General features: G+C 50.2%; 1 protein-coding gene across 2 annotated transcripts; it reads right to left on the reverse strand.

The window, feature by feature from the left end:
* Nucleotides 1-402: 402 nt before the first annotated feature.
* On the reverse strand, nt 403-27,318 carry Cmtm7 (CKLF-like MARVEL transmembrane domain containing 7). 2 transcript variants are annotated; one of them, NM_001109300.1, is made up of 5 exons: nt 26,661-27,318; nt 7,889-8,062; nt 6,401-6,490; nt 2,213-2,294; nt 403-917 (listed from the first exon to the last, which is right to left on the reverse strand). In NM_001109300.1, exons 1-5 carry the CDS (start codon nt 26,793-26,795, stop codon nt 904-906), a joined length of 495 nt encoding a protein of 164 aa, NP_001102770.1. In that variant the 5' UTR covers nt 26,796-27,318; the 3' UTR covers nt 403-903. The 2 variants fall into 2 exon arrangements, with proteins under 2 accessions (NP_001102770.1, XP_063122081.1); XM_063266011.1 differs by lacking the exon at nt 403-917 and adding an exon at nt 1,130-1,956 and having other exon boundaries at nt 26,661-27,044.

Raw genomic sequence — 27,318 nt, forward strand, 5'->3', positions numbered from 1 at the left:
CAGAACTTGGGAGGTGGAGGTTGGAGGGTCAGGAGTTCAGAGGTCACTTTTGCTTACAAAGCAAGTTCAAGGCCAACCCAGATTACTTAAGATCCTACTAAAACGGGAAGTGTGTGTGTGTGTGTGTGTGTGTGTGTGTGTGTCTGACTGGGGATGTAGCTTAGTTGGTAGAGCTGTTGCCTAATGTGTATGGAACCCTGGGTTCCACCCCCAGCACCACACAAAACTGGGTGTCTATTCGGGAGGTAGAGGCAAGAGGATCAGGAGTTCAAGGTCATCCTCAGCTACATAGTTTCCTTTGAAGTCAGCCTAGGAGGGAGAAAGGGAGACTGGCATTTAGCAAGGAGTCCATACTCAAACCAGCATAGAAAGGCCGAGTGTTAGAACATCTCATTCAATAAGAAAGCTGCTGCATTTTGATATTTTATTAAAAACCATGCACCACACCTATCACACCCCTCTTGCAGTGACAAAGGTGGGAGAGGCAGGATGGCCACATACTGTTTCCTCTGGCTCCTCCCTTAGAATAGAGACTCTTCAAGACCAGATTGACAGGCCAGATAAATTAGGGTCTGCTGCCTCTGTGACGACTCTTGGTGGTCTCGGTCCTGAGGGTGTGAAGAAAGACGTGTCTGTGCAGGCAGATCCAGAAGTCTCTCCACAGTGCACAGCATAGTCCTTGGTATCCGAGTGGTGCTAAAGGCTCAGAATGGAGGAATGTTCTCTGCAGCAGTGTGGATGGAGGCTGTACCTGCTTGATGCCCGGGAGCCCAGTGTCCTGGCAAAGCAGGGAAGGCACAGGCCTTGTCACCTGAAGTCCAAAGCCATGCCCTGGGTCCTCCTGGGGCGGGCAGGTCTACATCCTGCAGATCCTTCGGAGGGGACGGAGAGGCTATGGTCTCATCAGGCGGATATGTCTTGAGAGAGAAACGGAGAGCAAGGTTACCTGGCCGGGAATGGAACTCACTCAGAAGCCATGGGCTCCAGATACTGTGTGCATATGGGGTGGGGGTTGTCCGTGTGTGTGTGTGTGTGTGTGTGTGTGCCTGTGTGTGTGTGCCTGTGTGTCTGTCTGTCTGTGTGTGTATGTGTGCCTGTGTGTGTGTGTGTGTGTGCCTGTGTGTGTGTGCCTGTGTGTGCCTGTGTGTGTGTGTGTGTGTGTGTGTGTGTGTGTGTGTGTGTGTGTTTGACCGGATCGTAAAGCATACATTCGATTGTCTTGAACTGAGGGTCTGCCTGCTTCGGCCTCCCACAATTAGGGTCACAAGCATGCACCACAAAGCCCCATGCTTTTGCAATCAACTTTAAAGAACACAGCAGGCAACATGTGCTAGTGCACACTTGTAAACCTAGAACTTGAGGAGCTGAGGCAAAAGGACTGCCACAAGTTCAAAGCCAGTCTGGGCTACACAGGTTGACACTGGCAAACCCACACCCCTCCTCCAAGGTACCTTTGGGAGAAGAAGCATCAAGGGTGTGCATCAGGGTGCATTACAATTATAACCTGAGGGCCTTCCTTACAGCAGTGTTTAGTAACAAAACATTAAGGAAAGCCAAAACTCTAAAACTGAGTAGGGCCCCATCCCCAAAAAATACGATAGAGAGAGAATGCTAATGTCTGACACATGATGAAGTAGAGGGGAGAAAGAGAGGCACGTGTTGTTCTGTGTTTTGAGGCAGGGTTTCACTTTGTAGCCCTGGCTTGGGACAAGCTATGTAGACCAGGTTAGCCTCAGACTCACAGAGCTCCACCCGTTTCACCCGCCTCTGCTTCCCAAGTGCTGGGATTAAAGGTATACACCACCATGCCCTCCCCTGGTTTTCTTAATTTTTTAAAAAAGATTTATGTACGTGAGTACACTGTTGCTGTCTTCAGACACACCAGAAGGACGTCATCAGATCCCATTACAGATGGTTGTGAGCCACCATGTGGCTGCTGGGAATTGAACTCAGGACCTGTGGAAGAGCAGTCAGTGCTCTTAACCACTGAGCCATCTCTCCAGCCCCCAGGAGCCAGAGTTCTAAGTCACGCTGGGTCATAGTTATCCCAGGATATTTCCCGGGCATTTCAAGGTGGGCGGGAAGGTAGGGTTCTTAGGTCCCACCGTTCCTCCTTCTGTACCCTGCCTTCTCCCTTCACACCAGCTTTCTGCTGAGCCAAGGACAAGCCCCCCAGCTCACAGGGCCCTGCATTCTGATGATCCAAGCTTACCTGATGACTGGGTTATGCAGGTGATCTTGTAGGACAGCCACAAGCTCGCGAGGCAGAGGAAGCTGGCCAGGAACCCAAAGATCTGCATCGGGAGAGGAAAGGAAGCTCACAGGGCCATCTCTGTGATTTTCTTCTTTGTTCCAGAAAGGAAGTGGGGAGCTATGTGACCTAGCCACCTAGTCCCCTAGTTGCAGAGGGGAAGTGGAGAGAGAGCCAGCGTCTGTGCACTGGTCAGGCCCAGCAGCCAGGTCTCTGGGTCTCAGGCATTGTCCTTATCACTTTAGGTGACTCGAAGGCCTAGGTTTGGGTTTATGTTTACAACCTAGCTGGAGCCAAGCCACTGGGTCTTGATGACCCAGGACCAATAAAAATGTGAAAGCTGGGGGTTGGGGATTTAGCTCAGCGGTAGAGCGCTTGCCTAGCGAGCGCAAGGCCCTGGGTTCGATCCCCAGCTCCGAAAAAGAGAAAAGAGAAAAAAAAATGTGAAAGCTGGTACTGTACATTTGAATTTGGATCTAAATTTTGGAACATTGAGAAGACCGATTATAAGGTTAGCACGGTTGGGTCTCATTGGTAATGGTCTTCTGGTCTCTGTCACGTAAGAGTCTGAGGGCTCCAGAGTTCAACTTTATGTCTATGTACATTTATTTAAATGGTAACAGTAAAAATAAGTTGAGGCCACGCTCTTACCCTTCCCAGGGTTCATCTAGACGCGCTTGAAGAGGGTTGATCTTGTTTGACCTGACAGGCTTCTCAAAGGTGGTTGAGGGAGAGCAATCATGCCTCTCGTGTCTTGGGACCCATGAGGCTAGTGGCTGTGTACCCTCCTTGTGACAATCTAATAGTGGTCAAGTAACTACTCCTTTGCTTAAGATCGCAGAGTACAAACGGGCCATGCACAGGGCCTGACTCAGAGCAGTGGGCTCCGGGACTCAGGCTATGCTAGATGGCGGCCCAGATGTCCTCAGGCCCACACATCGGGTCACCATGCCACCATTAGTGTTGACACTGGACAGGAGTGATCCTGGGGCAGCCGCACGAAGGGGAAATTCCCAATAAAGTTTGGTATTCTTTTCAAACAGAGCTACTGGTTCACAGGTTCTCGCTGTCCCAGGCAATCCATACCCCAAAGCCTTTGGTTCTCTGTGTGCAGACTGTCTGAGCCACACAATGAACCAAATAGAGCCAGGCTTCGCGCCATTGTCTCTTCTGCACAATCAGCACCACATTACAGCCCAGTCCCCAACTGTCCTCTCTGCATGACTGAACAGTTTATTGTTGCACCCATACAGAAGGCTAGTCTGCACCACAGAGCCTTGTTTGTTTTGCTAATTGTCACATGGGCCCTGTCGTGAACAAGGAACCTGGCTTTCTGTTATTTTCCTGGCTTCCCTGTGGTGTGATGGATGTTAGTTGTCGGGGCTCAGGATCTTGGGCTGACACAGTTTGTGTCACATTACGCGTGACCTGATTATGAGACCCAGTGAGGGGTTGGAGAAATGACTCAGCCAGTTAAGAGCAATGACTGCTCTTCCAGAGGGCCGGAGTTCAAATCCCAGCAACCACATGGTGGCTCACAACCATCTGTAATGAGATCTGATGCCCTCTTCTGGTGTGTCTGAAGACAGCTACAGTGTACTCATATATAATAAATAAATCTTAAAAAAAAAAAAAAGAAAGAAACCCAGTGGGAATCTCTTCATGTGTGCTCTGACACACAGTTTGTGGCAGTGAGGGGTGGGTCAGGCGTGTGTGTGTTTCTGGACTCTTCTCCTAGCATGCACCGTTGGCAGGCAGGTGCCAACCTGCAGGCATCAGTCACGTGTCCCCTCAGAGGTCACAAGGAGCACAAGAGGCACTATGGAAGGGGCATTGGGCCAGCATGGCTTACAGGCTTGGTCAGCCCTCTGTAGTGATGCTTGGTCCCCACCCTGTGGACCTTCAGAGCAGACAGTCTGTCTGAGGGAAATTCCAGGGGCAAACCCGATGAGAGGCCACAGTCTGGAGAATTCTGGTGAGATTTGTAAGTGAAACTCACATAGTCCTTGAAACTAATTTTAAAAGTCTTAGCTCAGTGGGTAGAGCGCTTGCCCAGGTTGCACCACCATGTTCTGAGTTCTATCCTCAGCACCACATAAACCAGATGTGGTGCTGTACGCCCGAGATACTAGTACTGGGGAGCTGCAGGCAGGAGAATCTCAAGTTGAGGGTCACCCTTGGCTACTTACTAAGTTGGAGGCCAGCCTGAACCACAAGAGACCAGGCCTTAAACACACACACACAAAAAAATCTTGTCTGTAGCAAATCAGTACTGAAGTAATGGCCAAGTAGATATAAAATTAGCAAAATCATAATCAGAGCAGAGAGTCTGTCTGAGGGAAACTCCAGGGGAATAAACCATAAATCTCAAGAATCTATGGACCTTTTAAAATCATTCAGCTATGTGTCCACATATGTACATGTATATGCATAATTAGAATGCATGCATGGATACCCACATCCTAGCTAGCTGTCCATGGTCATAGGCAGGATCCTTGGGGTCCTTTTTGACTCTGAAAGGGATAAGGGTACCGGTTGTGGTTTGCCCTGGAGTTATCTGTATTTTGATGCTAATTCCACTGCCACTAGGATGGCTGCCTAGTCTCCTACTCAGGACTCAGGTGACTTCACCAGAACCTTCTCCCCATTGAATTTGTAAAATACAGGTGAGGGCAGGTACAGGATAGAAGGAGGCCTGCCACTGGATGAGAGGGAAGGATGGGCGGGAGAAAAGTTTTAAGGAAGAGGAGGAGAGGGGAATGGAGAGAGAGGGAGGATAGCCACAGCGGAGAGAACATGGAGGCCGACATTAGTATTCCACTCTGTGTATTTACAGGTTGTTAGGAATGTTCTTAAGGGATGGATGTGTACAGGGCTTTGTATGTTTAGGTGGGCAATTATATCTTATCAATTGGATCAGGGGTTATTGTGTTGTGTGTTCTTTCATGGAGCAAGAAAGTGTGTGACGGCTGGAGACACCAGGTTGCCGCGGAATTGGGATGTGTGTCTCTGGTATGGAAACCTGCCTTGGGAACTAGGTAGGTAGAGAGATGGCTGCCAGGCTCAGAGAGAGGCCTTGGGCAGTGTGGTATGGGATGGAGCAGAGCGGGTGAGAGGCTTTGCTCATTCAGACCAGATACCTAGCAGATATCTTGGGGCAATGCACTGTACACCTAGTGGGGATAAAAGACAGCAGTTTTTTTTCTTTAATATATATTTTTACAACAACATGTCTGAATGTTGTTAAAACTGAAAATGGAGCCTGCGATGAAGCAGCTGGTAGAGTCCCTGTCTACCAAGGAATCAGTTCTCAGTACTGCATAAAACTGGGCATGGGGGGGTTGGAGATTTAGCTCAGAGGTAGAGCGCTTGCCTAGCAAGCTCGAGGCCCTGGGTTCGGTTCCCAGCTCCGAAAAAAAGAAAAAAAAAAAAACTGGGCATGGATGGAGCACACCTATAATCCCAGGACTGGGGAGGTGGAGGCTAGAGGATCAGAAGTCCAAGGTTATCCTCAGCTACACAAAGAACTTGAGGTCAGCCTGGGCTACATAAGATTCTTTGATTTTTTGTCTGTTTGTTTGTTTGTTTGTTTGTTTTAAGGAATCTAAGCAGGGCTGTGCATTCCTACAACCCAAACACTTAGGAAGAGGCAGAAGGGAGGCAGATACAGTGTAAGGCCAGCCTGGGCTACATAGTACATTCTAAGCCAGCCTGGGCTACCTAGTAAGACACCCCCAAAGAAAAGGGACAAAGGACTCATGGTAAACATCACTGGTTGATCATGGTACCCTTCCCTCTAGAAGCAAAAGAAATCCCCCAATCCCAAATACGTCTCTGCAGTGAAAAGCCAGCCATGAGTAGACACTCAGAGTAGACGTGGGGACTGAGACCTTTCACCCTGATTCGAGCACTGGCTGAAGGGAGACAGGCCCAGACGACTGTAGTTGTTTAAGTTTGTCAACAGCCTTTAGGTTTACTTTCCTGGGCTCTCTAACGTGAGCCCATGTGTCAGGCTCTTTGGAGAGGGTAGCTGGCTGCATTGAGGTGGGTATGAGTTCAAAGAAGAGAGGATCCCCAACCAACCCATTCCCTGGCTCCCCTCCCCTCAGGACCATCTGAAACCTGAATTGGTTCCTAAAAACATCTTACCGCTCCGGCTACCAGGTTGTAGTTCTTGGAGGCTATCACTATGGAGGCGATGAAGAGAAGCAGGGTGCCGATTAAATAGTGTAGAAGTTCCTGGAGGAGGGGCGAGAAAAGACAAGGTGTGGGCGGAGCGAGCTCTTGATCTGCTGGATGAGACAGTGGCGGAGAGAAGAGGCGAGACCCAGGCAGACAGGAAACCGAGACCGAGGCAGCGACACTGCCCTCCCTCAGAACTCTTGGGCCAGAGGAGCTGTGTGTATCTCACAGGCAAGCAATGTAGAAAGCTGGGCCAGAGGAGCCACACTGGAGACACAGGATGCTGAGCAAAGCGGAAGGAGACAGGGAAAGGCTTCTCGGATGAGCAGAGCTATTCACTAAGAACTGCCTGGTTCCCGAGATCTGTTCGCAGAGCTTCCTCTGATCCTGTGTTTAATCCCTTACAAAACAAAGCAGAACAGAACAGAAAACAGCAAAATACCCTGAAAAGCAAAAAGTGAGAAACCACCAAGTCTAACACCTTTAAAAAAAATAGAAAGGGGGGCTGGAGAGATGGCTCGGCGGTTAAGGGCACTGACTGCTCTTCCAGAGGTCCCGAGTTCAAATTCCAGCAACCACACGGTAGCTCACAACCATCTGTAATGGGATCCGATGTCTTCTTCTGGTGTGTCTGAAGACAGCTACAGTGTGCTTAAATTAACAAAAATAAATAAATCTTTAAAAAATTAAATAAAAGCACTCAATCTGATGAGGGCTATCTATAAAAACGTATATACCCAGCCTCATATGCAGCGTAGACGATACCATGCTCCCCTTCAGTGCTCACGGGAAAGGCCATGACACTGCTCCGACCACTCAGTTTGGCTAATTCTGTTTAAGGCAAGGCAATCAGATGGAAGGCACACAGATTTCCCAGGAAGAAGTGAGGTGTTGATATACACAGACATGATTTGGCACATAGTGGATTCTAAGGAATCCACTAGATCTCTGTTAGAATCGACAGAGGACCTTTATGCTCTGGTAGAAATCAAACCACAAAATTAAGTATATTTTCCGGGTGTGGTAGCACACACATGATCTGTCTGAGTTCACGGCCAGCCTGGTTTACCATAGTAAGACACCGTCTTCGACACAGAGCCCTTCTGATTTCTCTTCTCGGACTCTGCCAGTGGGTTTCAGCCACCGAGTGTCACCATTCAACTCTCCCAGAAGTGTACTGAGGGGCATCACCATGGTCACCAGCTCCTGCCCAAAAGGTTTGCCTTCCTATGCTCCACTCACAGCAGATAAACGCTGAGAGGAGCCCAGGGCCTCTGACAGTGGCAAGGGAGTTTGAGAAACCCTCAGGAGGCAGGCAGAGGTGTCCAGCAAGCACTGGAGAGTCAGGGGCAAAGCAGCTGAGACGGCTGGAAGGTGTGGAACGGGCAGGCGAAGAAACGAGTGGCCACGTCCCAATTCCCGCATTCCAGCGGCGGGGCCAGGCCTCCCTCTTACCGACAGCGGCCAGCTGATGCAGGTGAGCACTCGGTAGAGGCGGAAGAGGTGGACCAGGTAAAAGACCAGGATCATTATCAGGTCGCACATGGTGACAACTTCGAAGAAGCTGTGGGCGCCATAGTCGATCGGAAAGGAGCTTCGCACGCAGATGAAGGCAATCAGCAGGGTGACCTGTGGCAGATAAGGAAACGTCAGTACACTTCTGCCCTGGGCACCCAAGGGTAGGGGACAAACCGGAAACCGGGTGTCAAGCCTGAGTTGAGGTGCTGCAACAATCCAGGTTATTCCCACACAAATCGGTTGCCGGGCTTGAAGGTACCTGAAGGGGGAGCCAGGGCTCAATTTGTCAGCAAACGTGGCCGTCGCTTCAGAGTTCAAAGAGTAGACACTGAGCTATTATTGACTGGCATGTTCCATACATGATCCTGCTGAAGCACTGAAGAGCTCTGCCACATAGACAGAAGCCGTCCTTTGTTTCATATAGGGAAACTGAGGCACACAGTTACTAAGTATGTATGTATATATGTGTGTATATGTGTGTATGTATTTGTGTGTGTATGTATGTGTGTATATGTATGTATGTGTGTGTATGTATGTATGTATATGTGTATGTGTGTATATGTATGTATATGTATATATATGTGTGTGTGTATGTATAGTGTATGTATGTATGTATGTATGTATGTACTCATGTGTGGAGGCCAGAGGTAGACATGCCATATCCTCCAAGTCAGGATCTCACACTGAACTTAAAGCTCCCAGTTCATGTAGACTGTAAGTCCCAGGGGTTACATGTACATGGCTGGCTTTTTAACACGGGTTCCAGAGATCCAAACTCAGCCCTCATACTTGCCTGGCAAGCCCCTGACTGAACGAGCCATAGCCATCTCCTGAGCCCTGGCTCTGCTGCGTGCGCCCTTCTTCAGGAAAAGCCTGCTCCTAGCTTTCTCAGTAGTCAGTGTGAACCAACTCCCTAGCCCAGCAATAGGCGTTTTAAATGATTTATTTTTATTGGTTTTAATTACGTGTGGGTGTATATATGTGCAGGTGCCTGAGGAAGCCGGGGCAGATCCCTTGGAGCTGGAGTTCCTGATGATTGGGAGCCAGCTACCTGACGTGGGGCTGAAAACCAAACTTGGGCTGTCTGATAGAGCAGTCAGTGCTCTTAACTGCTGAGCCATCTCTTCAGCTCGAAACGTGCACTTTTAAAACAAGTCTTGGTCTAGGGTGCTTCACGCCTTTAACCTTATAACTCGGGAGGCAGAGATCTCTATGAGTTCAAGGCCAGCTGGGTCTACATAGCAAATTCCAAGTCAGCCAGAGCTATATAGTGACATCTTGTCTCTCAAATAAATAAATAAATAAATAAATAAATAAATAAATAATAAAACAATTGTATACACACACACACACACACACACACACACACACACACACACACACGACCCATACTTGGCATGTTTTGAAAGTAATGCATGAGTTGTTCTGGGTTTTGGGTTTTCTCTTTGCTTAAAAAGCTGAACTCTCGTGGTAGAGCGCTTGCCTAGCAAACGCAAGGCCCTGGGTTCGGTCCCCAGCTCCAAAAAAAAAAAAAAAAGCTGAACTCTCAAAGGGCAATGGTGGGTACACGCCAGGAGACACCTGCACTGCCTTAAAATGTCTCTTGGCCAGAGAGACACCGCTGGGATGAACTTAGCTGAACTGCAGCTGATGTCACGGAAAACCTCGCCCTGAGGGTGCCATGGCAACCCTGTGTAGGGGACCATCAGAGAACAGCTTGGTAAATCCCCTCCTCTAAGCCACAGCCCTGGATGGATGAGAGTCTCGAGCCACCTGCTGCCTGGAGGCCAGGCCTGTAGAGCTGAGCTCTGCTGCAGGCAAATGACAGCCACTGGTGGCATTCAGGAAGACATATCACCCTCCAGCATCCTCTAGACTCCCGTGGATGCTTCCACAGGAGAAGTGGGACCTAGCACCAAATACTCTTCCACCTTGCACTTCATAACATTAAATGTGACCTCTCCTTGGGCTAGTGAGACGGTTCAGTGGATAAAGGTGACTGCTGCCAAGCCTGGAGACCTGGGTTCAATCCTTCGGACCCACATGGTAGAAGGAGAGAACCATTCTCTGTCCCCTGGCCTCCACATGCATGCACGTGCATATGTAATGTGCACCCAACATACATACACAATGAATAAAGAGCCACCGAGAACGACTGGTGTTCATGAGTTTGACCTAACGGCAATTCACCTCACTTTTCATTTTTTCCCTTGAGTCAAAGGTCTCGTGTAGCCCAGGCTGTCCTGGAACTCACTAAGTAGCCCAGGATCATCTTGAACTCCTTATCCTCCTGCCTTCACTTCCAGAGTACCGGGATTACAGGCGTGCACTGCCATGTCTGTTTTATGCAGTGCTAGGGATTGAACCTGGCACTTGTTGCATGCTAGGTAAACATTCTACAGACTGAGCTCCATCCACAGCTGCCCCACGCTTTTCACTCCAAGCTACCATCCTGCAGGATCTAGGATGAGACACTCTGGGATAGTGCAAAGATATTCATTACCGCACTAAAGGCTGCCCAGATCAGGGGACGTCAGCCAGCCCTGACTCACAGCAGCTCAGGCTCATGACGTGCAGGGCTGTCCCTTGAGAGCCCTATCCAGCCAGCAGTAAGTACTTACTGGGTGCCATTAGGGTTTATAACTATTTGTTACACAGCAGAGCTGACTGATACATTGTCGGTGTTCAGAACTAGCTTAGTTTCGGAGCCAGTCTACAATTGCTTTTAGGATGGGAAGAAGAACGCATTTATCTGATAATTATTCATTGAGCACGCATGGCATCCCCAGTTCCAATCTTTGTCATCTATGACATAAGATTACACTGAAGCTAAGCATGGCGGCCCATGCCCTTAATCTCAGCATAGGCAGAGGCAGAAGGATTGCTTCATGTTCAAGGCCAGCCAGTGCTACAGAGTGAGCCAAAACTAGGAGCTGGGGTGTAGTTTGGTTGGCAGAGTGCTTGCCGATGCTCGCAAGACCGTAGGTTCAATCCTCAACACCTCATAAAATCAGGCAGGGTGGTACAAGCCTAGTTCCAGCCGTGGGGAGGTGGAGGAGAGAGGTCAAGGTCATTGAGTTAGAGACCAGCCTGAGACTCATCTCAAAAGCAACCAGCTGATGAGATGCACTTGCATGCAGGCCAATGAGGGAAGTCCGGCCCAGAACCTGTGGAAGAAGTGGACAGAGAGAACTGACTCCACATGCTTTGTCTTCTGACCTCCAAAACGTGGTCTGTGGGACACATGCCCACGCGCACGCATGCGTACACACACACACACACACACACACACACACACACACACACACACACACACACGATAACGCTAACATTTCAAAAGCCAAACACCATAAAGGCCATGCTGGCCTCCACTTGCCAGGGAGCTTTCTCCGGGGTTTCTTGGACAAAGCACACCGCGGAGTGGCTGGTGCTGTTGTGACAGCATCTTGGAGGAAATAAATGCTTAGAGAATCCATGAGGCTTAGTCAGTCCCCAAAAGGCGCCTGGCATCCAGCCTTGAGCAAGTACCAGAAGTGTGTGCCCGCTGAGTCCCACAATGAGGCTGCGGGATGCCTTGATTAAAAACCGAAGCAGCCTGGAGCCAAGCCTGAGGAGAGGAAATTGTCCAGGATAAAAAATGGCCAAGCGAGGACACCAGAACCGTGACAGGCCTATGACCCGGGTAACAGATGGAACGCTACTATTGTCACACCTGTGATCACCCACCGTGGAGACCAGAAGAGGAGCAGAGAAGGGGGTTCTGAGGCTGCCTGAAGACGGGCCTTCAGCAAGAACACGTGAAGCAGAAGGGGGCGGGGCCTGACAAGAGATTTTCGAGGCTGGAAGTTCTGACTGCCAAGCCCGGGGACCCGAGTGTGATCACGGGGTCCCACATAGAGAGAATCATTCCTGTAACTGCCAGTGTGTGTGTGTGTGTGTGTGTGTGTGTGTGTGTGTGTGTGTGTGTGTGTCCGAGAGATACAGGTGTGGGGAGGGCAAGGGCCCCCTCAAGACCTTCAGGTGTTTTCAGGGACTCTGAATGGCCACAACAACACCTCCCTATCCCCACCCCGACCCCCTCAGATTCCTCAGAATTTTTACAACAGTTTCAAATAGAGTCCAGGTCCTCCCACAAACCAAATACCAGTGAAATCGACTCAGGCCTGGCCACCTCAACCTGCAGGCAGCCTTGTTCATCTGAGGGGCAGCTTCCTCTCTGCCTCTAGCTTGTACAGGCCTGCTAAGGAGCAGGAAGGCCATAAGGAGCCCTTCCAGGAAAGCAAATGGGTCTGGTGTCTGATGGGTCTGGGATCTGTCACGGCATTGTGCCAGGCACAGTGCAAGATGCCTCCCTTGGCCCTTGTCTGGGTTCTCACTGGTGAGTCCTGTGGAAACAAAGGCCTCCCTTCAGTGAGGTCCCTACTCCTCTTGGCCTCCACTTTATTAAAAATAACCTGGGAAGGCTGACCCTGGCTAGCCCCACATGCTCCCTTCACAGACTGCAGGGTCACTCTGAGGCTGCCCTGTTGCTGTCAAAGCCTCTGGGGGAAAAAGACAAAGAAGGCTTTTCAGTCTCCACAGGGGAGGAAGGGGGGGGATGGTGGTCAGTCCTCAATAGCGCTTGCACACATCCACCTTGAACTGCACATCTCAGGTGAACTAGACATGAGGGAGCCAGCAGTCCTCTGGGTGACAGTGGGCAGAGAGTTCCATAAAAGGGCCGGTCAAGGTTGTCATGAACCTGGCTACCAGGAGCAAAGGCTTCCTTCTAACCTCCACCCTAGACCCCCTCCACCCCTACGTGGTGGGACTGAGATACAGGCTAAAAACTAAAGAAGTTTTAAAACATCAAAGCACTGAAGGGGAACAGGAGAACTGGGAGTGGACTGGCCATTCACATGCAAATGCCTCAGAAGGAATGGCTTAAGCTACAGAGCTCCGGTCCCTCAATTGCATGTGAGCACATCAGACCCACAACACAGAGGAAATGGGAACGCAGGGCATCTCGGGAATGCACGGTTGGTTTAAGGGTTTCAAATGATTTGAATCGACACACCAGAGAAACAGACATGAGGGGCAGGCAGCCTAAGTTTCGGTCAACTGACTCAAGAAAAGAACAGATGGCAAAAACTTCAATATCCAGTCGCAATAAGAAACAAAGCAAAAGGGCTAGAGAGATGGCTCAGAGGTTAAGAGCACTGTCTCCTCATCCAGAGGTCCTGAGTTCAATTCCCAGCAACCACCTGGTGGCTCGCAACCATCTGTAATGAGATCTGATGCCCTCTTCTGGTGTGTCTGAAGACAGCTACAGTGTACTCATATGTAATAAATAAGTGAATCTTTAAAATAAAAAAGAATTCCTTTAAAGAAACAAAGCAAGGGGCTGGAGAGATGGCTCAGCGGTTAAGAGAACCGACTGCTCTTCCAGAGGTCCTGAGTTCAGTTCCCAGCAACCACATGGTGGCTCACAACCATCTATAACAGATTCTGGTGTATCTGAAGACAGCTACAATGTACTCATATATACTCAATAAATAAAATATTAAAAAAAAGAAAGAAACAAAGCAAAAAACCCTCTCCGTAAACTAGGATCTAAAGGCACTAACCTAACTTGATAACTGTGGTACAACTATGGTGGTGAGGCTTCCCTCAGGACAGGGGAAGGTGTCAAGGTGACAAGGAAAAGATGTCCTCCCTCCCTGCCCATAACTGAAGCTGTAGTAAGGTGAGCAACAGGAATGAGGCGTGAAAGACTGAAAAGGAAAACACACCGGTTTATTATAAACAATATGCTCACGTCAACAGAGAATCCAGTGGAACTCGGAAAGAAGGTTCTGGAACGAATCCATGAGTTCCTTGATGGTGCAGGTCACAGAGTTTAACTTACAAGAGCTACCGTGTTCCTGTAAGTGAGCAACGAGCATTGACTTTACTCACTACAACCAAGGACCACTTCTGACAGCAGCAACTCTGGAGATGTTTACTGGGCATCACTTCGATGCTGGTAAGTGACTCTCCCCAGGACGGAGAAGCCAGTTCAACAGAGCCTGAGGCAAGACCCGGCAATTCAGCCTCTTTTGGGGAGAGGGGTGGTGGTGGTAGATATTGACAAACTGATTCTAAAATTTATATGGCAAAGCAAAGGATAATCAAACAGTTTTGCAGACGAACACTATCTGGTTTGAAGGCTTACTGCAGAAGACAATGGCGTCTAAGAGAGTGTGGATTGGGCTGAAGCAGAGACACATTCGTGGTCACCGAAGAAAAGAGACTCCCCGAGACCATGGCCAACTGATGTTTGATTGGACAGATGTATAAAGTGAGAGGCTGGGGGAGATGGCTCGGTCAGAAGTGCGTGCCACACAGCCGCAAGGACTCGAGATCTGTCTGCAGCGCCCACGTACCTGTGATCCTGTTGCTGACGAGGTGAGATGACCAGCCAGCCAGTCAGTCTAGCAGAACTAGTATGATCCAAGCGCACTCAAAAGACCCTGCTCCGGAAAACTATATGGCGGGCTGCCTGCGACGGTCGAGTGCCTTTAACCCCAGCGCTGGGAGGCAGAGGCAGGCAGATCTCTCTGAGTCCGAGGCCAGCCTGGTCTACGTAGAAAGTTTCAGGCAAGCTAGGGCTACCTAGTGAGACCCTGTCTTAAAATGATCAGGTGGAGAGAGACGGAAGATGTTTATATTGACCTCCTCTGTAAGTAATGCTACAATAGAAGGGAATTTAATGAGAAAGACTGGGCGGAGAGTGTGGGTCACTTGGCATTCAGTCTTCACTGCCACACGAACCAAGTGTGCAAGTGCACACCTCTAATTCATGAAGCTTCTACACTGAAGGAGAGACCTGACCACTCTCATTCAGTAACGAGACCGCGTGTGATCATGTGACCCCGGGGTCCCGGAGCAGAAGGACGTCGTTAGTGGGTTATGGTGAAGCCTGAATAAGATAAGACACTCAACATCATCGGTGTTTTTGACTTCCTGTTGGTGACAGGACTATCTGTGACTCACTCTCAGCTGGCTCAAAGAGAAAACAGTGAGGCGGGCTACCCCGGCCTCCCATCTCCTGTAAAGGCAGCCTAGGGTTACAGATGCCTGCTCCTGGGTCTGGGTTTCCTGTGGGTTCTGGGGATCAGAACTCCCGTCTCCAGGGAAGTGCTCTTACCCACCGAGTCATCTCCCCAGGCCTGTAGCTCATCATTTTTTTTTTAAAAAAATTCTTTTATTTTATGCATATGATACACTGTAGCTGTCTTCAGACACACCAGAAGAGGGCATCAGATCTCATTACAGATGGTTGAGAGTCACCATGTGGTTGCTGGGATTCGAACTCAGGACCTCTGGAAGAGCAGCCAGTGCTCTTAACCACTGAGCCATCTCTCCAGCCCCAGCCAACCCCCAACCCACACCCAAGGCCAGGCCCAGCACTTGTTTGGGATACATCTTTCATCCTCTGCTATCTGGAAACTGCTCTCTGGTGGTTTCTGTCTTCTTGGGGGTCTCAGCAGCCATCTCAAGGTGCTACTTTCTTGGTAAACGCCATAATGTACTCCAAGAGGGCTGAGAGATAACTGTCACTCAGAGGGACTGAGAGGCTGGCCACAGCCCTTGGCAGGCTTACTCCTGGGAACAAGGGAAGGCCACCCAGAAGGAGTGCACATATGATGGCAACAGTGCACCGTGTCCGTCCACGCTGTTTAGAATCTGGCTGCACTACAAGGCTTTAATGGGCTGCATGAGTCTCTCATGGCTTCTCGAACAAATGGTCCCCAACAGATGTCTAGTCCCTTGCAGTTCTAGAAGCCAGCAATGGGAGATCTGTATCCCTAAGCAGGAATGAAGATGGCAGAACTTTGTTCTCTATGGACTCTGGCCCAAGGCTCTTTTCCTCCTTTAGCTCTTATGGCGCCAGGGCTCCTAGTTATACGTGCACGCGCGCGCGCACACACACACACACACACTCACTCACTCACACACACTTCCTCTTTTTCCCTTGCACTGAGTTTAATTAGGCCTGCTTCCCGAAGCACGGGCGACTTACCAGGGGCTACGCCACTGAGGAAAATCTCTTCTCCCCCCTTCCCCCCTTTCAGAGATCAAATTTGATGGCTCATTTTCACAGACGCCTCAGAGCAGCTGAAGCCCTGCTACAAATGAACAGCAAACCCCAGGCCCTGCTAATGATGATTAATAATGATTAATAATGAGGATTGCTCTAGCAATTCCTCCCCACCAAACTCGGCTAAATGATCCCACCCCCATCCAAACTAGGTTAGAGTGGAAAGTTACAGCGTAGCCCGCCTGCTGAAGTGAGACAGACAACCGGCTGTGAAAGACGTCACTGCACCTCTCAGAACAGCTGTCACCACTGAGGGTGGCCTTGTGGAACCTCATCAGGACACATGTGCTGTCTTAGTTACTTTCATAATCTTTAAAATGTATCCTATTCAGTGAGTGCTTTCCCTGCATGAGTATCTGTGCACCACAGGGATCCCTGGTGCCTGAGGAGGTGTCAGGCCTCCGTGTGGGTACTGGGAATTGACCTTGGCTCCTTTGCAACAGTGTCTCCATCACCGAGACCACCCTTCAGCCCAGTTACTTTTTTATCGCTGTGAAGGGACACCAAGATGGAAAGTAAGTTATAGAAGAAAGCGTTTAACTGAGTGAGTGCTCGCAGTTTCAGAGCATGAGTCTGTGACTGTCATGGCTGGACTTGGAGTTTCAGAGGGTGAGTCTGAGTGTCCTGGCTGGAGGCATGACAGCAGGCAGGCAGGTATGATGCTGGGGCAGTAGCTGAGGCCTTACATGATGAGACAACAACCACAAGGTTTTTACAGAGCGAGCCAACTGGAATGGTGTGGGCTTCTGAAACCTTAAAGGCCACCCCTAGTGACACGCCTCCTCCAACAAGGCCACACCTCCTAATCCTTCCCCAACAGTTCTATCAACTGGGCACTAAGCCTTCAAATATACGGAACCTACGCCTTCAAATATACGGAACCTACGGGGGCTGGGGGGGGGAGGGGAGTTCTTATTCAGACTATTACATGTGTCTTGAACCAGAGTTCTTTTCTCTACCCAAAGTGTCATACAGTGAACAGGACACCCTGACCAAGAAGCCTTGGAAAACCAGTATCACCCCTGGGGATGACAGCACAAGGTGGGGAGGGAGGAGGATTGGATTGTGAGCCCCAGGCCAGCTTTCTTCCAAAGCAAAACCAGCACTGCCCTATAGACAAGCATGTCTGTGGCCTGGCTAATTTTCCAACTGAATCATTGGGAGATACAGGGACAGTCCCCACTCTGGCAGTCACACCCTGTTCTCCAGGACACATTTGCCGATGGTGAGTGTTACAAGGAGTTCAACAAGAAGGGGCTAGGGAGGTGGCCCCCGTGGCACAGTGCTTCCTGCATAAGCGTGAGAGCAAAGATTGATCCTCAGCACCTATGTAAGGAGGCCAGTACTGGCCATCCATACCTGACACCCCAGTGTTGGGTCAGTGGGGACAGATCCCTGGGGCTCACTTGGCAGGTGAGTTCCAGGTTCAGACAAAGAACCTGTCTTAAAGGTGAACAGTGGCTGCACAGTGATGGCAGAGGCAGGAGGATGTCTGAGTTCAAGGCCAGCCTGGTCTACAGAGCTATAGGACAGCCAAGGCTACACAGAGAAACACTGCCTCAAATTAAATAAATAAATAAATAAATAAATAAATAAATAAAATGGGAAGAATGACTAAGGATACCTGAGGCTGACCCCTGACTTTCTGACATGCATATGCATACATAGGTATCTTGCTGGTACATGCAGCTAACATGTGCACACACAAGTGCATATGCGCACACACACATGCACGCACACACAGATTCAGTTACTGCTGTCACTATGACATTATCGAAACAGGAAAAGGCTGTTGAAATAATTTTCTTCCCCATCGATTTTATTTTTCACTCAGTAAATATTGATCCCCACCCCTCCTGCTCTTATTTTAAATTGGAGTTGGAAAAAAAAACCACACACACACACACACACACACACACACACACACACACACTTAAAAACCTACGCAGCTCTTCCAGAGGACAGCAAAATGAAACAAATGTAACATGGGAAGTTGTGAGGGCGTCTGCAATGTGAGCTTTGGGTCCAGAGGGACAGCAGAGAAGACGGCAGACAAGCCAAGATCACAGACAGGGACACGCAGCAGGTGTGGATACCCACAGATTCCGCCTGGATGTGTTCAACCTGTGGCCAGTGGGTCGCATGTGCCCCCGGATAGCTATGAACGTGATAGCTTGACACAAAGTATCAACTTACTTGAAACATTTAGATGATGATGACACAATGATGATGATGATAATGATGATGATGATGATGATGATGTGTGTGTGTGTGTGTGAGAGAGAGAGAGAGAGAGAGAGAGAAACTCGATTGTGCAATTCTCTGGTGTGAACTGAGTGTGTGGCAGTGTCTGCCACAGTGTGAAAACTGGACACACCTGGCACAGTCTCTGTGGGAATGAGACAGACAGGAGGCAGCTCTAGTGGCTTTCACAGAACACAGCAGGGAATCCGCAACTCCCAGGTTGGATTTCTTCCTGTTCGAATGCCTAGATCCCCTCTATCCAGCAGGACATCTCCCTCCGGCAGCTAGGGACGCTGCTATGAACCCATTCCTCCACACCCTTCTGTTCTGGCTGCACTCAGCAGCCGCTCACCTCTGAGACAACGATGGCAGGATGTACTTGTGGGAATGATGCCCCATCCCCTTGTCCTAAGCCACACACCAGCACCAGAAGTCCACCCTCACTAGAATGCACTTACATAAGAATGTGTCTCTTGGGGGGGGGGAGAGTACCCCAAGGATGTGTCTATCATGGGCAGGCCTGGGAGAGCCTGCTCACCATACACAAAAGCTGCAGGCTTGGTGAGAAAAAGTGCCTTGGTTGGCTCTGGCCAGGTTCAAGTGCAGGGGCAGAATTCAGTAGGTTTTGTTTTTGTTTCTAGCGTGGGGAAAATCATAATTATCTCAGTGCTTGCTTATCCAAAAGAAGCGGGGAAAGGAAACCTAATCAGCCAGGGAGATGGAGAGATAGATACCTCAGTGTTAAGAACACCCACTGCTGGGGGGCTGGAGAGATGGCTCAGCGGTTAAGAGCACTGACTGCTCTTCCAGAGGTCCTGAGTTCGATTCCCAGCAACCACATGGTGGCTCACAACCATCTGTAATGAGATCTGATGCCCTCTTCTGGTGTCTGAAGACAGGGACAATGAATGCATATACATAAAATAAATAAATCTTTAAAACACCCACTGCTCTTCCAGAGGTCTTGAGTTCAGATCCAAGCATCCACATAACAGCTCACAACCGCCTGTATCCTGTAACTCCAGTTCCAGGGCATCTTAGGTCCTGTGGTGGTGCACATAAACCCTTGCAGGTGGTCACACACATACATAAAAATAATAAAAGTCGTTGGGGATTTAGCTCAGTGGTAGAGCGCTTGCCTAGGAAGCGCAAGGCCCTGGGTTCGGTCCCCAGCTCCGGAAAAAAAAAAAAAAAAAAAACAACAACAAAATAATAAAAGTCTAAAAAAGACTCACACAGCGAGGGCCCGGGCATGACGGCTCAGTCGGTAAAATGCCTGCCCGCTAGGCTAACAGCGCCCACAGCTCTCTTATGCTTGTAATCTCTCACTCTGGAGGTGGAGGAAGGAGGGTCAAAAGGTCAAGTTTATATTTAGGCACACATAGAAAGCCTGAGGCTGGGATACATGAAACCCTGTCTCAAGAAAGAAAGAAAAAAAAAAAAAAAAAAAAAAAAGCTTAGGTTCTGGACTTCTGACTTGGCTGGAATCCAAGTGTCTCAGTCATAGCTTTCAGGCCTTGGTTGATGTAGCTCCCCGGCCTCACTACAAGCCCCTGAGGCAGTGAGACCCAGTTCAGCATCTTACCCAGACAACCATTAGTTAACGGCCATGTTTCCACGGTAAAGTGGGGAAGACTTTCGTTCGTCTTGTTTGTTTTTGCTTTTTCATAAGCAAGATGGAGAGTTGCAGCCAGCTGCTCAGAGAGGTGGGTGTGAAAGCCCTGAGGTCCTGCTGCAGGCTCTCATCTCCCCTGCTTCCTGTCTTCTTAGTAAGAAAGGGCTCCTCCCCAGTCTCATGGCTGTCCTTTCAGAGCACCAGAAAGTGCTTACCCAAGAAAGTTCTCATTTGAACCATGTGGCCATTTGTCCTAAACGTGGGGGAGGGCCGGTCTCTCAGCCTTGCTAACTGCCAGTCCGGAGCCAGGGAACCTGCTGTCTGACAGAGACTGGGCCTCTGCAGTTACAGATACCCCACAAGGAGTGGAGTGGGGGGGAGCAGGCGTGTTCGTCACTTCTGGGAGTCCCTCAGGCTCTCTCAACTGGGTCCAGGCTCTGAAGAGAATGCCTCCCCTGGCCTGTGAGAGATGCAGGGAGTGTAGCCAGCGAGTGAGGAGCCAGTCTGGTGACAGAGCCAGCAGCGGCTGGCAGGTCAGAGGGGCCAGCCAGGGTGGAGGCTGGCCAGCAGCACAAGCGGTAGGCATATGTCAGGGAGGAAACAGATGCACTGCCAGGCAGGAAACCAGGGCAGGGGAAGACAGAGAGAGGCCTTCTCCAACAACCAGAACTACACTGTTCCCCGGGTACCACTCTGAGCATAGCCAGCAGGGCCCTGGAGGTCTCTGAGACCCACTAGATTGCATATGAACAAAACAAAGCAAAACAAAAGCCTGTGGGTCTGTTGGCACCCTAGGGGACCAATCACTGGTACCCCACACCCTTTCCTCTATGCAGCCCTGTAGCCTGGTGCACCCTTCTCTTGGTTTCCAGGTAGTGTTATCTCTTACCTCTGGCAGTGGTTTTCAGCACAGCACCATCTGATTTTCCGGGGGTGGGGGGATACGTAAAGTTTCCCACTTGTGGGGCTTTGCCTTCTAGAACTGCCTACAATCATAGCCAACATGAATTAAATACAGGAACATCTCAAAGCACGACTGACTAACCAGTCGCTGTCCCTTTTCCAAAATGCCAGGCACCAAATCCACGGTTAAAATTGTGATAGCTCGTCTTCTTGGCACCTTGAAATATCTTTGGACAATAAAGGGACAGCCATTAATTTGTAGACACTGAAAGTCTCTGGGAGAGAAGTGCAAATCAGGTTTGGATGTATGCATGTGCACACATGAGTTCATGTGGACACACACACACACACACACACACACACATGCAAGAAATAAATGAAATAATATTTTAAAAGTCTGGTAAAGCACTCAGCACTCAGGAGGCAGGGGCAGGCAGATCTCTGTTGAGTTTGAGACCAGTCTAGAAAGTTGTTCAACGCCAGCCAGCCCAGAAGAGCACAAAGCTCTCAGTTTCTCTCTCTTCAGGAGGCAGGCGGCATGAATCCTGATGAACTATTGGCACATTTGTTCAACAAGATTTCTCTACAAGGAAGGACCCTGTGTTCCACACACCGGCCTGGAGGCCATCGGACTTGAGGGTGAGTCGGGGGAGGGAGAGAAGCTGTACGGTGAATCACAGTGCCTCCATGCCTGGCTGCAAACCTCACTAGGAAGAAACAAACTGCAGCTGGGCTCACGGGGGCATCCTGTCATCTCAGCACTCTGGAGGTGGATGCAGGAGGATCATGAGTTCAAGGTCATCGTCAGCTATGTACTGAGTTTGAGTCTGGGATAGTCTAGGTGCTTGAGATGCTGCCTCAAAGGGGGGAGGGGCCGAGGGGTGGAGTTGGTGGAGGACTTGCTTCTCACTCCTTCAGGGACTTGATTTAAACCCCCATCACTCATGTAAAAAGCCAGGCACAGTGACAACCAAGTGTAATCCCAGCACTGGGGTGGTGGGGCAGTCCTCTAGTCTATAGGTCCCAAATGTGGGACTCTGGCTCAGGAAACAAGGTCGGACAGCTAAGGACAGCTCCTAATGACAGGGACACGGACACGGACACACACACACACACACACACACACACACACACACACACACACGCATGCACATGTACACGAGCATGTTCCTGCACATATAAACACCTGGGAACAAACACGCACAGAAACAAATACTCACAAAGATTTAAAAGCCACATAGCAAGTTTCATTCGGTAACCTGGAAAGAAGCCAGCAGCTTCTAATTTTGTTGTAAAACACCCAAACTATATGTACCTTCTACAAAATCCTAAGAATTTCCTCATTACTAATGCTTTGGATGGATGGTATGTACAACGAACAAATCACCTTTATTAGGAAGAATAAAACACACAACAGACAGTCGTGAGCTGCCAGATGTGGGTGCTGGGAGTCGAACTTGAGACCTCAGGAAGAGCAGCCAGTGCTCTTAACCACCAAGCCATCCCTCCGGCTTTATTACCGAGTTTTAAAATTTTCTTTAGCCTTCAGCAGAAAGTAGCTTCCTGTCCACAGGTCAGGGGTGGGTTAGGAGCGAGCAGAACGTCAGCAATGTGTTTCTTTGCTGTCTTTTAGTCTCTGTATTTCTGGAGGTGGAAAACGAGGTCCCACTTGGATGGGGTCTAAGGAGGCTTTTAATTATTATAAAAAAGATTCAAGGGATGCTACCCTATAGTTACTTATTTTGCTCTTTTTGAGACAGTCTCACTACATAGCATCAGCTGGCTTGGAGCTTGCTAGGTAGACCAGGCTGGCCTTGGATTCTGAGATCCACACGCTGGAACTACTGAAGTTCATTGTGTGTAACACCATGCCTCCCTCCCTTTGGGCAGGGCCTGTTTCAGTGCACACTAGTCTTGAACTCTGTGTAGCCATGCATGATCTCGAACTTCTGGTCTTCCTGCCGCCACCTTCTGCGTAGCTAGGACACCATGAGCTAGATCTGCACACCACACCTAGCTCAGAGGACCACAAAGCTGTCCTCTGATGCATACACCCATTTGCTCCCTTCCAGCTCTGGCCCCATGGAGGACACCCAGGTGATACCAGAAGACTGGCCCATCAGCCTACGCTGGGCAGGCTGTGGGTGTCCCTGAAATACAGCTTGTGGTGTCCCGTCCCTGGAGGCTGCCCAAAGTGTTCTTTGCTCTCCTCCCCTCACAAACTGCCTCTCTAAGGTTTCTTTTCTTTCTTTCTTTCTTTCTTTCTTTCTTTCTTTCTTTCTTTCTTTTTTTTTTTTTTTTTGGTTCTTTTTTTCGGGGACCGAACCCAGGGCCTTGCGCTTCCTAGGTAAGTGCTCTACCACTGAGCTAAATCCCCAGCCCCTTTTCTTTCTTTTTTTAATGGCTAACTGAGCCTTAACTCCTATCTCAAGTGTGAAGTCCAGCAGCTTTTAGGATAGTCTCAACGGTTGTCTAACCATCAACCACAACTTTTAACCGTTTCACTCACCACCCAAAACCTTGCACCCATCAACAGTCACTTCCAACTTCCTTCCGCCAGTGCCCCGGCCCAGCCCTGAGCGGCCACCGATTTTTGTCTGTGTCTATGAATTTACCTACTTTCAATACTCATCTGACCAGAATCATAGAACATGATCTTTTGGTGAGTGGCTTTCCCCCTCCCACTTAGCACGATGTTTCCAAAGCTCACATATAGCGTCATAACTCAGTATTCTTCCCCATTTTTTCCTGTATAATAACTCATCAAATGTAGCCCTTTCTGTTTCTGTTATTAATTCATTCACCATTTGGCAGGTTGTCTGTGGTTTCCAGTTTCTGGCTATTGTGATAATGAAAATGACTATATATGTGTCGGTACAGTTTTTGCTTCTCCTAGGCTAGCAGGAGTGCTGGTCGTGTAGCTCCTGTTTTACGTGTGTGCCTGCGTGTGTGATGTGTGTGCCCGTGTGTTTGCACACGCCTGCGTGTGTGGTGCACTCAGGTCTCCATGCTTGCTTGGCATAACTTCTGAGCTACTGTGCGCTGTCCCTACAGTGGCTGCATTGTTTCAGACTCCTATCCTTAGCATCCCAGAGTTCCAGCCTCGTTACTTCTGCACCCAAGCCACTTGTCATCTGTCCTTTTTATTATCATCAGCATCACATGTGTGACCTTGCCTCACCATGGTTTTGATTTCTCTGGATCATTAGCAAGTTCAGACTTTGCCAGAATTGTGTGTTCTAGGGATGCAAGTTTCGGATACCCATGAAAAACCAGCCTTGGGCTGCTGCCACCCACTGGGTCGCTTTTAGGCACTCATATTGTCTTAGGCAGTTTCCTTACTAGACAAAGACATGACTCCATTCCTTAAAAACATTTAGTGGGATGACACAGTCAGTCCTGGGGCTGAGTGTGCAGTTCCCTGCACAGTGATGAGAACAATACATGGCTTAAAAACAAACAAACCAGGCGTGGCCTTTAATCCCAGCACTCAGAAGGCAGAGGCATGCAGATTTCTGAGTTCAAGGCCAGCCTGGTCTATGGAGGTGTTCAGAACAGAGAAACCCTGTCTGGATAAAAGGAAAACAAACAAAAAGATCTGCCTCAAAGTCAAGAGCAGTGATCAGGGGACTGCCTATTGAGGAAGGTGGGGAGTGAGCACAGAGCTGCAGGAATCATGCCTGGAGAAAAGACCCATGAAGCACAAGGACTCAGCACCAGACTGGGTTTCTTCTTGACCTCTAGTCTCTTCATTTTCTAGAAGTGACAAGCCCAGAGGAGCCCAAGGCAAGTCCCCCTACTCCCACTCCCAGGTCCCATGTAGCCCAGGCTGGCCTGGAACTAAGCAGATAAGAATGATTTTGAACCTGAGTCTCCTGCCTCTACCACCTAAGGTCTGAGGTTAAAGGCAGGAGCCACCACCGTACCCAGTCTTATGGGTGCTGGCACTGGAGCACAGGGCTCCATGAGTTCTAATCAAGCACTCTGCCAATTGAGCCACAGCCCCAAGCCTTGGCCTTTGCCGTTTTAAATTATGTACCTATATCTGTGCCTGGGTAGGTGCATGTGAGTGCAGGAGTGTGTGTGGCGGGGGATGGGGGTGGGGCGAGGCATCAGATCTCCCTGGAATTATAGTCACCTGAAGTGGGTGCCACGAATTAAATTTGGGTCCTCTGGAATAAGGTCTTAACCACTGAGCCATTTTCCCACCTTTCAACCTTTCTGGTTCTTAAGGTAACATGTTAAAAAAAAAATCTCTTGGTCAGAGCACGCTAAAAACACTTCACAGAACCAGGGGTCTGTATGCCACTGAGCCATGGGCAAATTGAGACTGTGGCCCCCAGCCACAGCGCATCTGTTTCCAATCACCCTCGGAGGATAAGCAGAGGATTCTAACAGTGAAGATCCCAGTCAGAACTGCAGGACAGAGGCAGGAGCCAGCCAGGACCAAGAAGGCAGTCTTACTCCCAGGACGTGGTCATCCAGCTGCAGGGAAGGCAGGCGACTCCCAGCCAGGGCTTTAAGAGGAGGGTGTTGAGAGGCAGCAGGCAGACAAAGTCATGGTTAAAATCTATGCTCACTGATTTTGCCATCCAAAGCACGCAATATCCCTGTTCCTCAGACTCCCGGACCAGCATTAATGCTTCTTTATCTCCACTAAGTTTGTGCACCCAAACCACAGACCAGCAAAGAAAAGCATTTTCCATCGGCTTCACTTCTGATCCAAATCTCCCATGCAGATCTCAGCTCCGCCCCGGTGGCCTCTTGGGTTTTTTTTTTTTTTTTTTTTTTTTTTTTTATTTGACTGATCAAAGCCCTTAGCCTGGATCCCACACACCATCCACTCAAACCCAAGTCAGCTTAGCACCGGGCCTTTTTAGTCCCTTATTAAAACTGCCTGTGTCCCTTTAGGCACCCTTCTCAAGAGAGGCAGGAACCTCTTTCTCCCATTTGGCAGGGAATGCCAGCCACCTTTCTACACACTAGTCATCCAAAGTAACGGTCATGGAAGGCACAAAGCTCTGGCCCTGAACCAGCCCCTGGGGGCTGCTCCAGTTTAGCTGGAAGTTCCAGCTTCCGGGTCTGTGACCTTGCACCGGGGTCCCTACGCGCCAGCTCCCCTCCCCACCCTTGATGAGTTGGGAACCCAGTCTCAAAACACACCACACAAACAGAAAAGGTATTGAAGACTAGACATTTTCAGAGAAGTTGAAAAACAAAAGCAGGAGGGGGGATAAAAGAAGGGTGGGTAAAAAGCAAACAGATCAGGCCTGGCAACTTATGGTCGGGTCGGAAGCTTTTGTGCAGTTCTGGTCATACCAACAACCGGCCCCTCACTCTGCCTTGCTCCAAGTGAGCACCAGAAGCCCTCTAGCCACAGGCCTGCCTAGTTAACCGGCTGCCTTCTGAGGAGCCTCGGAAGCCTGAGGGAGCGCAGGGGACCTGGCGATGATCTTAAAGGCAGCGCGTCTCCCTGTCCCGAGCAGAGATTCAAAAGCCAACCCGAGCCCTCCGCTCTAGGGCGAGACGGCCTGGGGACCGGAGGGGATGGCGGGAGACTCTCCCTCCCCTGCCCGGGTGCGAGACGCGCGGCCTGGAGAAGAGGAAGGAGGACGAGGAGGAACTCGCACCCCAGGTTTCGGTGGGGACGCGAGTTGGGCCCCGTAGGGCGGCGGCTGGGGAAGCGAGGGGGCCAGGGATCCTGCGGGCTGTTCCAGGAACTTTCTAGGGGACACCAGGAACAGCAAAGGGGTGCGCGAAGCCCCCAGGATCCCGGCCAGGTGCAACCCTGTGTACCCGTCCCCAGGCCACTCCACTCTTCTTACCATCTGCGCCACTTTGAGCAGGGCGCCCTGGGTGCGCGGGTACACCGGGTCCAGCAGTCCCTCCGAGGGCTGGCTTGGCCCCGGAGCGCCGCCGCTGCTGCACGTGGTCCGGACGAGCCCCGATCCATGCGACATCGCGCGGCCCAGCCCCGGCCGGCAGCCTCGGAGGCCCCAGGACCTCTGGCCCGTAAAGCTGGGACGGGACGGGGCGGAGCCTCAGAGGCGGGGCGCCCGGATCCCACTTCCCAGCTGTGGCGGGACCGGGAGAGGAGACCGGAGCAGAGCCCGGCGAGCCCCTGCCCCCCAGACACGCGGAAGTTGGACTGGCGTGGGCAGGAAACCGGACGCCTGGGGCACTGGCCTCTCCCAGGAGCGCGCCGCCCAGGTCACAGCTGGTGACGAGCCTCCAGGGATTTTTTTGTGTGGGTGCAGCTGTTGCTGGGTACTGACATTAGTAGGGGGAAATGCCCGGAGCGTACCGGTGCTGTGCTGTTCATTTCTGCGTGTGTGTGTGTGTGTGTGTGTGTGTGTGTGTGTGTGTGTGTGTGTGTGTGTGTGTGTGTGTGTTTGCGCGCACCTGCGCATGCACAGGCACATGCACCTGTGCCACCATCACTACAGCAAAAAACAAAACAAAAACCTTCCTCTTTCTCCCCCA

This window comes from Rattus norvegicus, chromosome 8 (genome assembly GCF_036323735.1).
Source record: "Rattus norvegicus strain BN/NHsdMcwi chromosome 8, GRCr8, whole genome shotgun sequence".
Taxonomy (NCBI): Eukaryota; Metazoa; Chordata; class Mammalia; order Rodentia; family Muridae; genus Rattus; species Rattus norvegicus.

Excerpts from the sequence above, each read along its gene's own strand:
- Cmtm7 (XM_063266011.1), bottom strand. The coding sequence starts at position 26,795 with ATGTCGCATGGATCGGGGCTCGTCCGGACCACGTGCAGCAGCGGCGGC. Across the intron at positions 8,063-26,660 it reads TGCTCAAAGTGGCGCAGATG|GTCACCCTGCTGATTGCCTT; the intron begins GTAAGAAGAGTG and ends TATCTGCCACAG. Across the intron at positions 1,957-2,212 it reads CTGCATAACCCAGTCATCAG|GTCCTGAGTTCAATTCCCAG; the intron begins GTAAGCTTGGAT and ends GCTCTTCCACAG.